Source organism: Pristis pectinata, chromosome 16, assembly GCF_009764475.1.
Source record: "Pristis pectinata isolate sPriPec2 chromosome 16, sPriPec2.1.pri, whole genome shotgun sequence".
Classification (NCBI taxonomy): domain Eukaryota; kingdom Metazoa; phylum Chordata; class Chondrichthyes; order Rhinopristiformes; family Pristidae; genus Pristis; species Pristis pectinata.
In genome coordinates this window covers 6,057,665-6,071,935 of record NC_067420.1, presented here as the reverse complement: position 1 = coordinate 6,071,935, position 14,271 = coordinate 6,057,665, and the positions used below count along the sequence as shown (strand labels likewise).

Below are 14,271 nucleotides of genomic sequence, written 5' to 3'. Positions count from 1 at the left end.
AAGGTCCAGGAAACCTGGATGACAAGAGATATTGTAAATTTAATCAAAAGGAATAAGGTTTAGGAAGCTGAGATCAGACAAGGCCCTTCAGGGATATCAAGGAAGCAGGAACGAACTTAAGCAAGAAGTTAGGAGGGCTAAAAGAGACACTCAAATGTCCTTGGTGGTGGGATTAAGGAGAATCCCAAAGTGTTTTGTAAGGAGCAAGGGGGTAGCTAGGGAAAGGTGGGTTCACTCGAGGACAAAGTCATGCCCGGAGCCAGTGGAAGTGGCTGAGGTCCGTAATGAGTACTTGCATCGGTATTCACCAAGGAGAAGAACGTGGATGATGCTGATATCAAAGCGGAGTACGTTGATTCTAGGGCACGTCGCTATTGAGGAGGTGATGTTGCATGCCTTGTAAAACATTCAGGTGAATAAATTCCCAGGGCCTGATGGGATCTATCCCGGGATACTGAGGGAAGCAAGGGAGGGGAATACTAGGGCCTTATCTTTGACAGTTATCTTTGTATCCTCCTTAGCCACAGGCGAAGACGCAGAGGACTGGAGAATAGCCAGTGTTGTTCCTTCATTTGAGAAAGGCAGCAGGGATAAACCAGGAAATTATAGGTTGATGAGTCTTACCTCAGTGGTAGGGAAATTATTGGAGAAGATTCTTAGGGACAAGATTTACTTCCATTTGCAAAAGTGTGGACATATTAGGAATAGCATGGCTTTGCTCAGGGAAGGTCCTGTCTCACAAACTTGATCGAGTTTTTTGAGGAAGTGATGAAGCTGATTGATGAGGGGCGGGCAGTGGGTGTTGTCCACATGGACTTTGGTAAAGCATTTGACAAGGTCCCCCATGGTAGGCTGGTCTAGAAGATTAACCATAGAACAATACAGCACAATACAGGCCCTTCGGCCCACCATGTTGTGCCGCCCTTCAAACCACTCCTAAGACTATCTAACCCCTTCCTCCCACATATCCCTCTATCTCAAATTCCTCCATATGCTTATCTAACAATCTCTTGAACTTGACCAACATATCAGCCTCCCACCACCACCCCAGGCAGCGTATTCCATGCACCAACCACTCCCTGGGTGAAACACCTCCCTCTGATGTCTCCCTTGAACTTCCCACCCAGTACTTTAAAGCCATGTCCTCTTGTATTGAGCATTGGTGCCCTGGGAAAGAGGCGCTGGCTGTTCACCCTATCTATTCCTCTCAATATCTTGTATACCTCTATCATGTCTCCCCTTATCCTCCTTCTCTCCAATGAGAACAGCCCCAGCTCCTTTAGTCTCTTGTCATAATCCATACTCTCTAATCCAGGCAGCATCCTGGTAGATCTCCTCTGCACCCTTTCCAATACCTCCACATCCTTCCTATAATGAGGCGACCAGAACTGGACACAGTACTCTAAGTGTGGCCTAACCAGAGTTTTGTAAAGCTGCATCATTACTTCGCGGCTCTTAAACTCGATCCCACGACTTACGAAAGCTAACATCCCATAAGCTTTCTTAACTACCCTATCCACCTGTGAGGCAACTTTCAGTCACATGGGATCCAGGGTGAGTTAGTAAATTGGATCCGAAATTGGCTTGGACATAGAAAACAGAGAGTAGTGGTAGAGAGATGTTTTTCTGACTGGAGGTCTGTGACCAGTGGTGTTCCTCAAGGATCTGTGCTGAGACCTCTGTTTTTCATAATATTTCTTAATGATTTGGATGAAACTGTAGGAGGTAACTTTGCAGATGACTTGCAGACTGGTGGGTTGTGGATAGCAGGGAAGGTTGTCGAAGGATACTGCACGATATAGAAATTTGGGCAGAGAAATGGCAAATGGAGTTTAATCCAGACAAGTGTGAGATTTTGCATTTTGGAAGGTTAAGAGGAAAGTATTCAGTAAATGGCAGCACCCTTAGGAGCATTGATGTACAGAGGGATATTGGGGTACAAGTCCATAGCTGAAAGTGGTAACACAAGTATATAAAATGATAAAGAAGGCACATAGCACACTTGCTTTCATCGGTCAGGGCACTGAGTATAGAAGTTGGTAAGTCATATTGCAGCTGTATAAAATTTTAGTTAGGCCACATTTGGAGTATCATGTGCACATTACAGGGAGGATCTGGAGACTTTGGAGAGGGTGCAGAAGCGGTTCACAGGGATGTTGCCTGGATTAGAGGGCATGTGCTATAAGGAGAGGTTACACAAACTTGGGTTGTTTTCTCTGGAGCGTCGGAGGCTGATGGAAATTTATAAAGTTATGAGGGGCATAGATAGGGTAGACAGAATCTTTCTCTCAGGTTGGAAATGTCAAATATTAGAAGGCATAAGTTTAAGGTGAGAGGGCGAAAGTTTAAAAGAGATGTGCAAAACGAGTTTATTACACAGAGAGTGGTGGGTGCCTGGAACGCACTGCAAGTGGAGGGGGTGGAGGCAGATACGATAGTAACATTTAAGAGGCATTTAGACAGACACACGAATAGGCAGGGAATGTAGGGAGGCAGACCGTGTGTAGGCAGATGGAATTTGTTTAATTTGGCATCATGGTCGATATTGTGGTTTAAAGAGCCTGTTCCTGTGCTCTACTGTTCTACGTTCCAATGGTAAGAAGTTTATATGTGTTTATGCCAGGCAGCCTCTTGGTGCACTAGTGCAGGAAACACAGTAATTTGAAACTGTGGTGGAGCAAGCAATTCGGAAGCTGAGAGGTCTATTAGTCTTTATTTTAAATGATTCGGAGTATATCAATAAGGAAATCTTGCTACAGTCCGACAGGGCTTGGGTTAGACCAAATGTGACAGGGGCTTGGTGAGACCACAGCTGCAACGCTCTGTGCAGTCTTGGTTTCTGTATTTAATAGGCAGGGAATAGAAGGACTGTCCAAGAAAGGACCAGCTTGTCTTGGAGGCCAGTGCGACATTGATGCACCGGGTTGGGGGTTGTCCTACACAGGCAGATTATGTAATTTAGAAGAAAGAGAGATGATCTCATAGAAGCAGGACAAAATGTTGAAGGGAGTTGACAGGGACAGAAAGTGAAAGGCTGTTCCCTCAGGGTGGAGTCTAGAACCAGGGGGCATCATCTTGGATAAGGGGGCAGGCACGTACAACTGAGTTGAGGATATCTTGCTTTTCAATGGGTGTTGTGTTACGAGCCAGGTTGCTACTTGGTGAGTGTCCCTTTAAGGCACCTGGACAGTAGTGTAGTAGTGTGCGTGGTGTTATCTGACTACTGCGAGTGAGAGAAAAAGACTATAACTGGAGCGTACAGAGAGACGAACAGAGAGAGAGAGAGAGAGTTGGTAGCACTGACTGCTGGTCTCTGTATCTATGGATGAAGAACAATAGTTGTGACTGTCACTATATAATCCATGTATGGATTTTTGTAGCAATCTGTGGAGTCCACTTTGTCATTAACCTGTACTGGAAAGCAGGTATATCTGTGGGCAGCCACGTATCGAGTGCCCTCAGTGTGGCAGATACTTTGGAACAAAGCAATGGAGATCATTGGTGATTGAGGGGTTGTATGGGTTCCGTCGTGGAACTTGTGGATTTCGTAAATTCCTTCTCCCTATATTCTACTGTGGTTTTCAGAAGCCTTTGTTCATTGTTTTGTTTTATGACTTGCTGAACTGAACTTTGAGAACTATTCCTAGACTTGGGGGTTTGGGAACTTGACACACACACACACACACACACTTTGGGTTTATTTTGGGGTCAATGTTTAATATCTAACGTTTTCATTTCTCTTATTATTACAAGTAGTTATTAATAAATAGATTCTAACATTTAAACGTGACTCATCGTGTTTCTATTGTTGCTGGTACGTAACAGTTGTTAATTGCAACTCATGTTACAACTATTTAGTGTACAGTATAGTTTCGTATTGTTACAATCCAATACACAATGCCAATACAACGTTAGAATCCAAGGACCAATCTGATGTAACGATGTACCATTATTATCCAAAATTACAGCATAACACTACAATCTGCACTGTTAAACTATTACCAATTAATATTAAAATGAACTAACATTGTAGTCCACATTACAATCCAAAACTGCAATCCAACACTGCCATGCTCAACATCAACAGGGCAGACACGGTAGTGTAGCGGTCAGCGTAACGCTTTACAGCGCCAGCGACCCGGGTTCAATTCTGGCCGCTGTCTGGAAGGAGTTTGTACGTCCTCCCCGTGTCTGCGTGGGTTTCCTCCGGGTGCTCCGGTTTCCTCCCACATTCCAACGACGTAGGGGTTAGGAAGTTGTGGGCATGCTATGTTGGCGCTGGAAGCGTGGCGACACTTGCGGGCTGCCCCCAGAACACTCTACGCAAAAGATGCATTTCACTGTATGTTTCGATGTACACGTGACTAATAAAGATAACTTAAATCTAAATCTTAAATCTTAAACATTATCAACAACAACGACCTGATTTGTGTAATACCTTTAATATGATTAGACATTCCAATCCAATTCAACCAAGCCCACACTTGCAAACAAAGTTCCACGCTTAGCCACAAAAGACGATGACAAAGATGAGTAAAAGCTTGACCAAAAAGGGAGAGTTAGAGTGGTTTAGGGACAGACTTCCTGAGCTTGGAAGGGAGAACTGAAGGTAGAGACACAATTTATGGGAGTGATGGAAACCAGGAATGTTCGGGAGGTCAGAAATGAGAAGGGCAGAAGGGAAGGAGACCTTCAACGTGGGGGGTTGCAAAGTCATGGAGGGAACACTCTGGAGGGATGCTACTGTTAGAAAGGAGATGTTGTCACATTAGGAGCCAATGTTAGGACGGAGTCAGGAGACAGGAAAATGGGAAGTTGGCCAGGAAGACAAGATATCTTTATTAGTCACATGTACATCGAAACACACAGTGAAATGCATCTTTTGCATAGAGTGTTCTGGGGGCAGCCCGCAAGTGTCGCCACACTTCCAGTGCCAACATAGCATTCCCACAACTTCCTAACCCTAGTCTTTGGAATGTGGGAGAAAACCGGAGCACCCGGAGGAAACCCACGCAGACACGGGGAGAACGTACAAACTCCTTACAGACAGTGGCCGGAATTGAACCCGGGTTGCTGGTGCTGTAATAGCATTACGCTAACCACTACACTACCGTGCCCACCCACGGTGTTGAACTAGTTGAGCCTGAAGGTGCGGATTATCCTCAGGGAGTTAAATAAACTGTGGAGACACTGAGAGAAAATTTTATATTGGCTGTAAAAAGATCAGAATGGACTTTTCTTACCAACCAGCTGAGAAAAGAAAGAACCAGTCTTAATACGCTGATCACATTCTTCGAGTCAATCCATGCTTTATACTAGGTTGCGGGATTTAAAAAAACCCTGAAAATTACACTCATTTTGTATCACCATCTCTTCAGCCAATGGATGACCTAAAACAGGATGCAGCAGGGCAAACCTTGATTCCCGATTTCACATTACATTAGGATAGGTTTAAAACATTAAAAGTCAAACACACAGCTGTGACACAAAGCAATGGTATTTTCTCTAGTATCTACCATATTTTGGCCAAATACGAATTATTTTATTTTTAGCAAGAGAAGATAGGAAGTCAAGACATTCCTCAGCTGAGACTGTGATCTTTTCAGAGTTGGTGTTGGTGGCAGTGCTAAAACAAAATGCTTATATTTAAGTACTCTCTTTCATAACCTCAGCATCTCCAAAAGTGCTTTACAGCCAATGAAACACTTCAGATGGGTAGGTTGTTCACAGATTAGAATCATATAATTGTTTCAGCACAGGATGCCATTAGATCCATTATATTCATGCTATCACTTGTAAGAACAATCCAGTCAGTCCCATTCCCTAGACTCTCCCCATCACCATATTTCCCCTTAAAGGGGCAGCACGGTACTGTAGCGGTTAGTGTAACACTATTACAGTGCCAGTGACACGGGTTCAATTCCCGCTGCTGTCTGTAAAGAGTTTGTACGTTCTCCTTGTGTCTGCGTGGGTTTCCTCCGGGTGCTCCGGTTTCCTCCCACATTCCAAAGACGTACGGGTTAGGAGCTGTGGGCATGCTATGTTGGTGCGGGAAGAGTGGCAACACTTGCGGGCTGCCCCCAGCACATCCTCAGTAATGCAAAAAGACGCATTTCACTGTGTGTTTTGATGTGACTAATAAATAAATATCTAAATCTAAATATCTAAAGTTCAAAATATTTCCCTTTGGAAAGTAAACAGAAAATGCTGAAAACTCAGCAAGTCAGAGAACATCTGTGGAAGGAGAAACAGAGTTAAAGGCACAGGTTTAAGACCTTTGAAAAGATCTGACTTACAGTTTCCACCACCTTAAAGAGTCTGAGTTTTGGAATATTGTCCACACTGTGCAATGAAGGAAATGGTGCAGCAATTTGCACATGTCCAGGTCTAACAGAAAGTGACAATGCTCAATGACTTGGTTGCGGAATAAGCAGTGCCCATGACTTCCCATTCTCTCCTACAGTTGTACCACTGGATCTCTTGGGCCAGATCTCCATCGTTTGACCTTCCACCAAGCTATCTTGTCCAGCAAGGTTCTGGGCTCCGTCTTCCATCAGGAGGCTAGTTCCCGACAGAGCAAGGCTTCTAACAGTTACATTCAGACTGAGAACCGAATATGTGAAATTGATAGACTGCATTTATTGAATGAACCTCTCTCCCCTCAATAAAACTGGCATTAATCTGGAGTTCTGTCAAATCTGCCTCCCTGCTCTTTGTCCAGGGGCATGGAAGGGGGAGAGGGCAACCGAGATTTTCTGTTGAGGGTTCAGTATTGCAGTGCAAGGAGTGAGACTTGACATCATAACCTCCTGACTCAGAGGTCTTAGTGCTGTCATAGAACCATAGCCGAAAAACATAAAGAGCAAACTTTCACCTCGGGCCGTTCTTCAGGATGACTTAGAGTCCTAGAGCTATACAGCACAGAAAACAGGCCCTTCGGCCCAACTTGTTTCCATTCCGGTTCTGTGGGTCTGCAGTAGCTGTATGGGATGGGCAGCCTCTGGTGCAGATAGGGCAAGAGGTAGGCAGTTTATGGCTCTTTCTGCCATTTGTATCCACCTGTATCTTCCCATTATAGAGATTTGAGATGTGCAGTGCCGTGCCAGAGGCTCCTTCTTCACTTGAGCAGCCACAGGAAAAGAACTGATAGGAGAGCACATCACTCTTGCACCTTATTGTCTACCTGCACTGCACTTTCTCTGCAACTATCACACTTTATTCTGCATTCTGTTATTGCTTTTCCCTTGTACTACCTCGATGTACTGATGTGATGAAATAATCTGCATGGATGGCAAGCAAAAGAAAGTTTTTTCACTGTACTTCGGTACATGCGACAAAAACAAACCAATAATATATCTGTCCGTAACTGCAATCTGCATCTCCCCGTTGCCAGTCACTTCAACTCCCCCTCCCACACTAACACTGATATGTCAGTCCTCGGCCTCCTCCACTGACAGGAGAATTCCAAGCGCAAACTGGAGGAACAGCACCTCATTTTCCATCTTGGAACCTTGCAGCCTGACAGCATGAACATTGAATTCTCCCACTTTAGGTAATCCCCACCCCTCCCCTTGCCCACAAACACCCCCCCCCCACCATGCTTCTTCTCTTCCTCCCTTTCCTAGCCTCTTTTTCCTCTCTCTCCTAACCGTTGACCCATCCCGTGGGGATCTGCTCTCCCCGCCCATCACTATCTCTAACCTGCATCTACCTACCACCACCTTGTGCCCTCCCCGCCTCCCCTCTTTTGTCCACCTATCACTGCTCTGCATTTCCCTCCTATATATTGGGCTTCCCCTTTTCCTAGCTTCAGTCCTGACCCGAAACGTTGACCGCCTGCTTTTCTCCACGGATGCTGCCTGACCTGCTGAGTTCCTCCAGCATCATCGTGGTTTTCATCCAGATTCCAGCATCTGCAGCCCTTGGGGTTGCTCCAATTCACCAACTAACCACTCTCGAAGTTGCCACGGAGCCAGGAGGCAACAGAGCACACATGTTGCCTGAGAGTGGGACCAGGAGAGGTGAAAACAAATGCAGGAAACACTCAGCAGGCCGGTCAGCGTGTGTGGGGAGGGAAGCAGCCCAGGATCCAGGACCAGGTGACTTGGGCAGAGGGGCGGCCGGCGGCCGCTGGAGGGCGCCAACCTCGCGCATGCGCAGCGGCGGCCGGCCGGACGTGTTTGGAGGTTGCACCCGTTCCCCCGACCCGCTCCCGGTCCCCGGTCCCCGGTCCCCCGGTGCTCCCTTCGTTCCCTTCCCCGGCGCGGCGGGGAGCCAGGCCCGGGCCGCGGCTCTCGGCCCTCGGCCGCCATGGCGACCCGCAGCCTGACGGAGCCGTTCGTGCTGCTGCGGAACCGGGCGGTCCAGAGCCGGCACCTGCAGGCCGAGCAAGTGAGTAGCGAGGCGGGAGCGGCCCTGGGCCACGGCGCTGCGGTGAGTCCCCGTCCGACCGCCGGGTACCGCGGGAGAGGAGCAGCAACTCGGGCCGGCACTGCTGTCTGAGCATAACCCGCCCACACAGGGCTCTGGGTACTGGTACCCGGGGTATCCACGGGGCAGGGGTCTGGGCACTGGTACCTGGGGGTAACCACAGGGCTCTGGGTACTGGTACCCGGGGTATCCATGGGGCAGGGCTCTGGGCACTGGTACCCGGGGTATCCATGGGGCAGGGCTCTGGGCACTGGTACCCAGGGTATCCATGGGGCAGGGCTCTGGGCACTGGTACCCGGGGTATCCATGGGGCAGGGCTCTGGGCACTGGTACCCAGGGTATCCATGGGGCAGGGCTCTGGGCACTGGTACCCGGGGTATCCATGGGGCAGGGCTCTGGGCACTGGTACCCGGGGTATCCATGGGGCAGGGCTCTGGGTACTGGTACCCGGGGTATCCATGGGGCAGGGCTCTGGGCACTGGTACCTGGGGGTAACCACAGGGCTCTGGGCACTGGTACCCAGGGCATCCATGGGGCAGGGGTCTGGGCACTGGTACCTGGGGGTAACCACAGGGCTCTGGGTACTGGTATCCGGGGTATCCATGGGGCAGGGCTCTGGGCACTGGTACCCGGGGTATCCATGGGGCAGGGGTCTGGGCACTGGTACCTGGGGGTAACCACAGGGCTCTGGGTACTGGTACCCGGGGTATCCATGGGGCAGGGCTCTGGGCACTGGTACCCGGGGTATCCATGGGGCAGGGCTCTGGGCACTGGTACCTGGGGTATCCATGGGGCAGGGCTCTGGGCACTGGTACCCAGGGTATCCATGGGGCAGGGCTCTGGGCACTGGTACCCGGGGTATCCATGGGGCAGGGCTCTGGGTACTGGTACCCGGGGTATCCATGGGGCAGGGCTCTGGGCACTGGTACCTGGGGGTAACCACAGGGCTCTGGGCACTGGTACCCAGGGCATCCATGGGGCAGGGCTCTGGGCACTGGTACCTGGGGTATCCATGGGGCAGGGGTCTGGGTACTGGTACCTGGGGGTAACCACAGGGCTCTGGGTACTGGTATCCGGGGTATCCATGGGGCAGGGCTCTGGGCGCTGGTAGTATCCATGGGGCAGGGGTCTGGGTACTGGTACCCAGGGTATCCATGGGGCAGGGCTCTGGGCGCTGGTACCCGGGGTATCCATGGGGCAGGGCTCTGGGCACTGGTACCCGGGGTATCCATGGGGCAGGGCTCTGGGTACTGGTACCCGGGGTATCCATGGGGCAGGGCTCTGGGCACTGGTACCTGGGGGTAGCTATAGGGCTCTGGGCACTGGTACCTGGGGTATCCATGGGGCAGGGCTCTGGCACTGGTACCTGAGGTATCCACGGGGCAGGGCTCTGGGCACTGGTACCCGGGGGTAGCCACAGGGCTCTGGGCACTGGTACCCAGGGTATCCATCGGGCAGGGCTCTGGGCACTGGTCCCTGGGGGTTGGTATAGGTCTCTGGGCACTGTTACCCGGGGTATCCATGTGGCAGGGCTCTGGGCACTGGTACCCAGGGTATCCATGGGGCAGGGCTCTGGGCACTGTTACCCAGGGTATCTATGGGGCAGGGCTCTGGGCACTGGTACCCGGGGGTAGCCACAGGGCTCTGGGCACTGGTACCCAGGGTATCCATCGGGCAGGGCTCTGGGCACTGGTACCCAGGGGTAGCCACAGGGCTCTGGGCACTGGTACCCGGGGGTAGCCACAGGGCTCTGGGCACTGTTACCTGAGGTATCCATGGGGCAGGGCTCTGGGTACTGGTACCCGGGGTATCCATGGGGCAGGGGTCTGGGTACTGGTACCCAGGGTATCCATGGGGCAGGGCTCTGGGTACTGGTACCTGGAGCATCCATGGGCAGGGGTCTGGGTACTGGTACCCGAGGTATCCACAGGGTTCTGGGTACTGGTACCCAGTGTATCCACGGGGGAGGGTTCTGGGTACTGGTACCCGGTGTATCCACGGGGGAGGGTTCTGGGTACTGGTACCCGGTGTATCCACGGGGGAGGGTTCTGGGTACTGGTACCCGGTGTATCCACGGGGGAGGGTTCTGGGTACTGGTACCCGGTGTATCCACAGGGCAGGGCTCTGGGTACTGGTACCCAGTGTACCCATGGGGCTCTTGGTGCTGGTACCGGGTGTATCCACGGGGCGGGGCTCTGGGCACTGGTACCCAGGGTATCCACAGGGTTCTGGGTACTGGTACCTGGTGTATCCACGGGGCAGGTGTCTGTTTGCTGGTACCCGGTGTATCCATGGGGCAGGGGTCTGGGTACTGGTACCTAGTGTATCTACAGGGTTCTGGGTACTGGTACCCGGTGTATCCACGGGGCAGGGGTCTGGATACTGGTACCCAGTGTATCCACAGGACTCTGGGTACTGGTACCCGGGGTATCCATGAGCAAGGCTCTGGGCACTGATACCCGGTGTATCCACAGGGCTCTGGGTACTGGTACCTGGTGTATCCACAGGGATAGGATTCTGATGTGGAAATATCAATCTACTCACAGAGTCGGGGAAGCATATCCCATATGACAGGGTTCTGGGGTTAATATATATTAGCCTATCCTGAATGTCAAGGCTCTGAGATTATAGATCGACAGAGTCAGGACGATGGGTTATTACAGAGTCAGGGCTTGATTATTTTATATCAATTTACCCTTAGAATTTAGGGATCTGAGACTATTACATATTATTAGCACAGTTAAAACTCCGGGATTATAAAATAGCCACAGAGTCAGGGCTCTGGAGTTACTATATACAGTGGCATGCAAAAGTTTGGCCACCCCTGGTCAAAATTTCTGTTACTGTGAATAGTTAAGTGAGTAGAAGATGAACTGATCTCCAAAAGTCATAAAGTTAAAGATGACACATTCTTTTCAACATTTTAAGCAAGATTAGTGTATTATTTTTGTTTTGTACAACTTTAGAGTGGAAGAAAGGGAAAGGAGCACCATGCAAAAGTTAGGGCACCCCAAGAGATTTGAGCTATCAGATAACTTTTACCAAGGTCTCAGACCTTCATTAGCTTGTTAGGGCTATGGCTTGTTCACAGTCATCATTAAGAAAGGCCAGGTGATGCAAATTTCAGAGCTTTATAAATACCCTGACTCCTCAAACCTTGTCCCAACAATCAGCAGCCATGGGCTCCTCTAAGCAGCTGCCTGGCACTCTGAAAGTTAACATAAATGATGCCCACAAAGCAGGGGAAGGCTATAAGAAGATAGCAAAGCGTTTTCAGGTAGCCGTTTCCTCAGTTCATAATGTAATTATGAAATGGCAGTTAACAGGAACGGTGGAGGTCAAGTTGAGATCTGGAAGACCAAGAAAACGTTTCGAGAGAACTGCTCGTAGGATTGCTAGAAAAGCAAATCAAAACCCCCGTTTGACTGCAAGAGACCTTCAGGAAGATTTAGCAGACTCTGGAGTGGTGTTGCACTGTTCTACTGTGCAGCAACACCTGCACAAATATGACCTTCATGGAAGAGTCATCAGAAGAAAACCTTTCCTGCGTCCTCACCACAAAATTCAGCGTCAGAAGTTTTCAAAGGAACATCTAAACAAGCCTGATGCATTTTGGAAACAAGTCCTGTGGACTGATGAAGTTAAAATAGAACTTTTTGGCCATAATGAGCAAAGGTATGTTTGGAGAAAAAAGGGTGCAGCATTTCATGAAAAGAACACCTCTCCAACTGTTAAGCACGGGGGTGGATCGATCATGCTTTGGGCTTGTGTTGCAGCCCGTGGCACGGGGAGCATTTCACAGGTAGAGGGAAGAATGAATTCAATTAAATACCAGCAAATTCTGGAAGCAAACATCACACCGTCTGTAAAAAAGCTGAAGATGAAAAGAGGATGGCTTCTTCAACAGGATAACGATTCTAAACACACGTCAAAATCCACAATGGACTACCTCAAGAGGCACAAGCTGAAGGTTTTGCCATGGCCCTCACAGTCCCCTGACCTAAACATCATCGAAGATCTCTGGATAGACCTCAAAAGAGCGGTGCATTGCAAGACGGCCCAAGAATTTCACAGAATTAGAAGCCTTTTGCAAGGAAGGATGGGCGAAAATCCCCCAAACAAGAATTGAAAGACTCTTAGCTGGCTACAGAAAGCGTTTAGAAGCTGTGATACTTGCCAAAGGGGGTGTTACTAAGTGCTAACCATGCAGGGTGCCCAAACTTTTGCTTCGGGCCCTTTTCCTTTTTTGTTATTTTGAAACTGTAAAAGATGGAAATAAAAAAGTAATCTTGCTTAACATATTAAAGAAATGTTTCATCTTTAATTTTATGCCTTTTGGAAATCAGGTTATCTTTTACTCGCTTAGCTATTCACAGTAACACAAATTTTGAACAGGGGTGCCCAAACATTTCCATGCCAGTGTATATGTCACTGTGACAGGATTTTGTAATTATGTATTGGTATAACCAGAGGAATCTGGGATTAATAGATATATATGTGTGTATTAACACAGGGATAATACACAGGGATGATTACGTGTCAGTATTTCAAATGTTCAGTAATGTGGGATTATTATGCATCAGTATATTGACTGGTGGGGTCCTGGGATTATACATCTGTATATTGGCTGACAGGGTTCTGGGATCATTATACTTCAGTATGTCAATTGCCAGGGCTCTGTGATTATTGTTATTCACAGGATCATTGTACAGGGATTATTATACATCGGTATAACCACAGGACACTGGGATTAGATATCACAGGCTCAGGGTTTAGGTGCAACTGTATATCAGTATATCCAGTGGTTTTTTTTAATCACTATATGCACAGGCATAATATGTCGGTATATCAACAGTTTGGTGACCTGGGATTACTACATATCAGAATATCCACAGGATCTGGGTTCTGGGATTTTTATATATTTCATTATTTTAAGGCCCAAAATTTTGGGATTATCATCATACCAGGTACATGGTGGCACAGTTTTTTAGTGGTTAGACTACCAAACTAGTAATCTAGTGACCTGAGTTCCAATCCAACCATGTCAGTTGTGGAATTTAAACTTAGTTAATTCTGAAGATTTTTTTTTAAAAAAGAAGCGTCATTTGGAATGATCACAAAATTATTGGCATGTTGAAAAAGCACATCTGGTTTACCGATGTCTGTTAGGGGAGGAAATCTGCCATACTTTCCCGGTTTGACCAGTATGTGGCTGTGGACCTATCAGTGTTGTTGACTGTTAAATGCCCTCTGAAGTGACCCAGTAGGCCACTCATTTTAAGAGCAGTGAGACATGGCCCTGCCTCTTGTCTGCCAGCTTCCATCCACTTGCAGCTACAATGCACACTGCTGCTTTGCAATTCGCTTGCATGCCATTAATGTCAGTGTGTGCACTCATAGCATCATATACATACAATGCTAATTGTGAGAGCTCATGGACATGTTTAAAAGGAATAATTTATAAAGCACAAGCATTGTTTATGGCGCCAAGTTAATCTTTTCACAGAATTATCCCACAATTGGAAATTAAAGACCTACCAGTTATCGCTTTTCCCTCCCTTTGAACTTCAGCTGTCATGAACTGCCTCCTTTCAATCTTCCCAAAATCTATCTTAATGCACACTTTTTCTCATCTACCTGTTTATTTCACTAACAGCCTCATCTACACAGGCAAATCATTTTTAGCAATGAATTTAGTTTTCATAAATGTATTTAATATATAATTTACAAGTCACATTAACGGGGAATTTCTTCCCCATGGTCCTGGAGTGAGCAGGAAAGTGGGTGAAAATGAGTATATTCACTGAAGTGAAGTCTATTCATTGCACTGACAAGGATTTC

The 14,271-nt window shown here is 48.2% G+C and overlaps 1 protein-coding gene across 4 annotated transcripts in view; it reads left to right on the top strand.

Annotated features, from left to right (window-relative positions):
• The first annotated feature begins 8,138 nt into the window (after positions 1 to 8,138).
• stx16 (syntaxin 16) overlaps positions 8,139 to 14,271 on the top strand; it is a 37,870-nt gene continuing 31,737 nt past the window's right edge. Inside the window, exon 1 of one of the 4 annotated variants that reach the window (XM_052031266.1) lies at positions 8,139 to 8,433. In XM_052031266.1, the coding sequence (XP_051887226.1) occupies positions 8,311 to 8,433 (123 nt within the window). In that variant the 5' untranslated portion in view covers positions 8,139 to 8,310. The remainder of the gene's footprint in view (positions 8,434 to 14,271) is intronic. The other 3 variants (XM_052031267.1, XM_052031268.1, XM_052031265.1) reach the window with 3 other exon arrangements.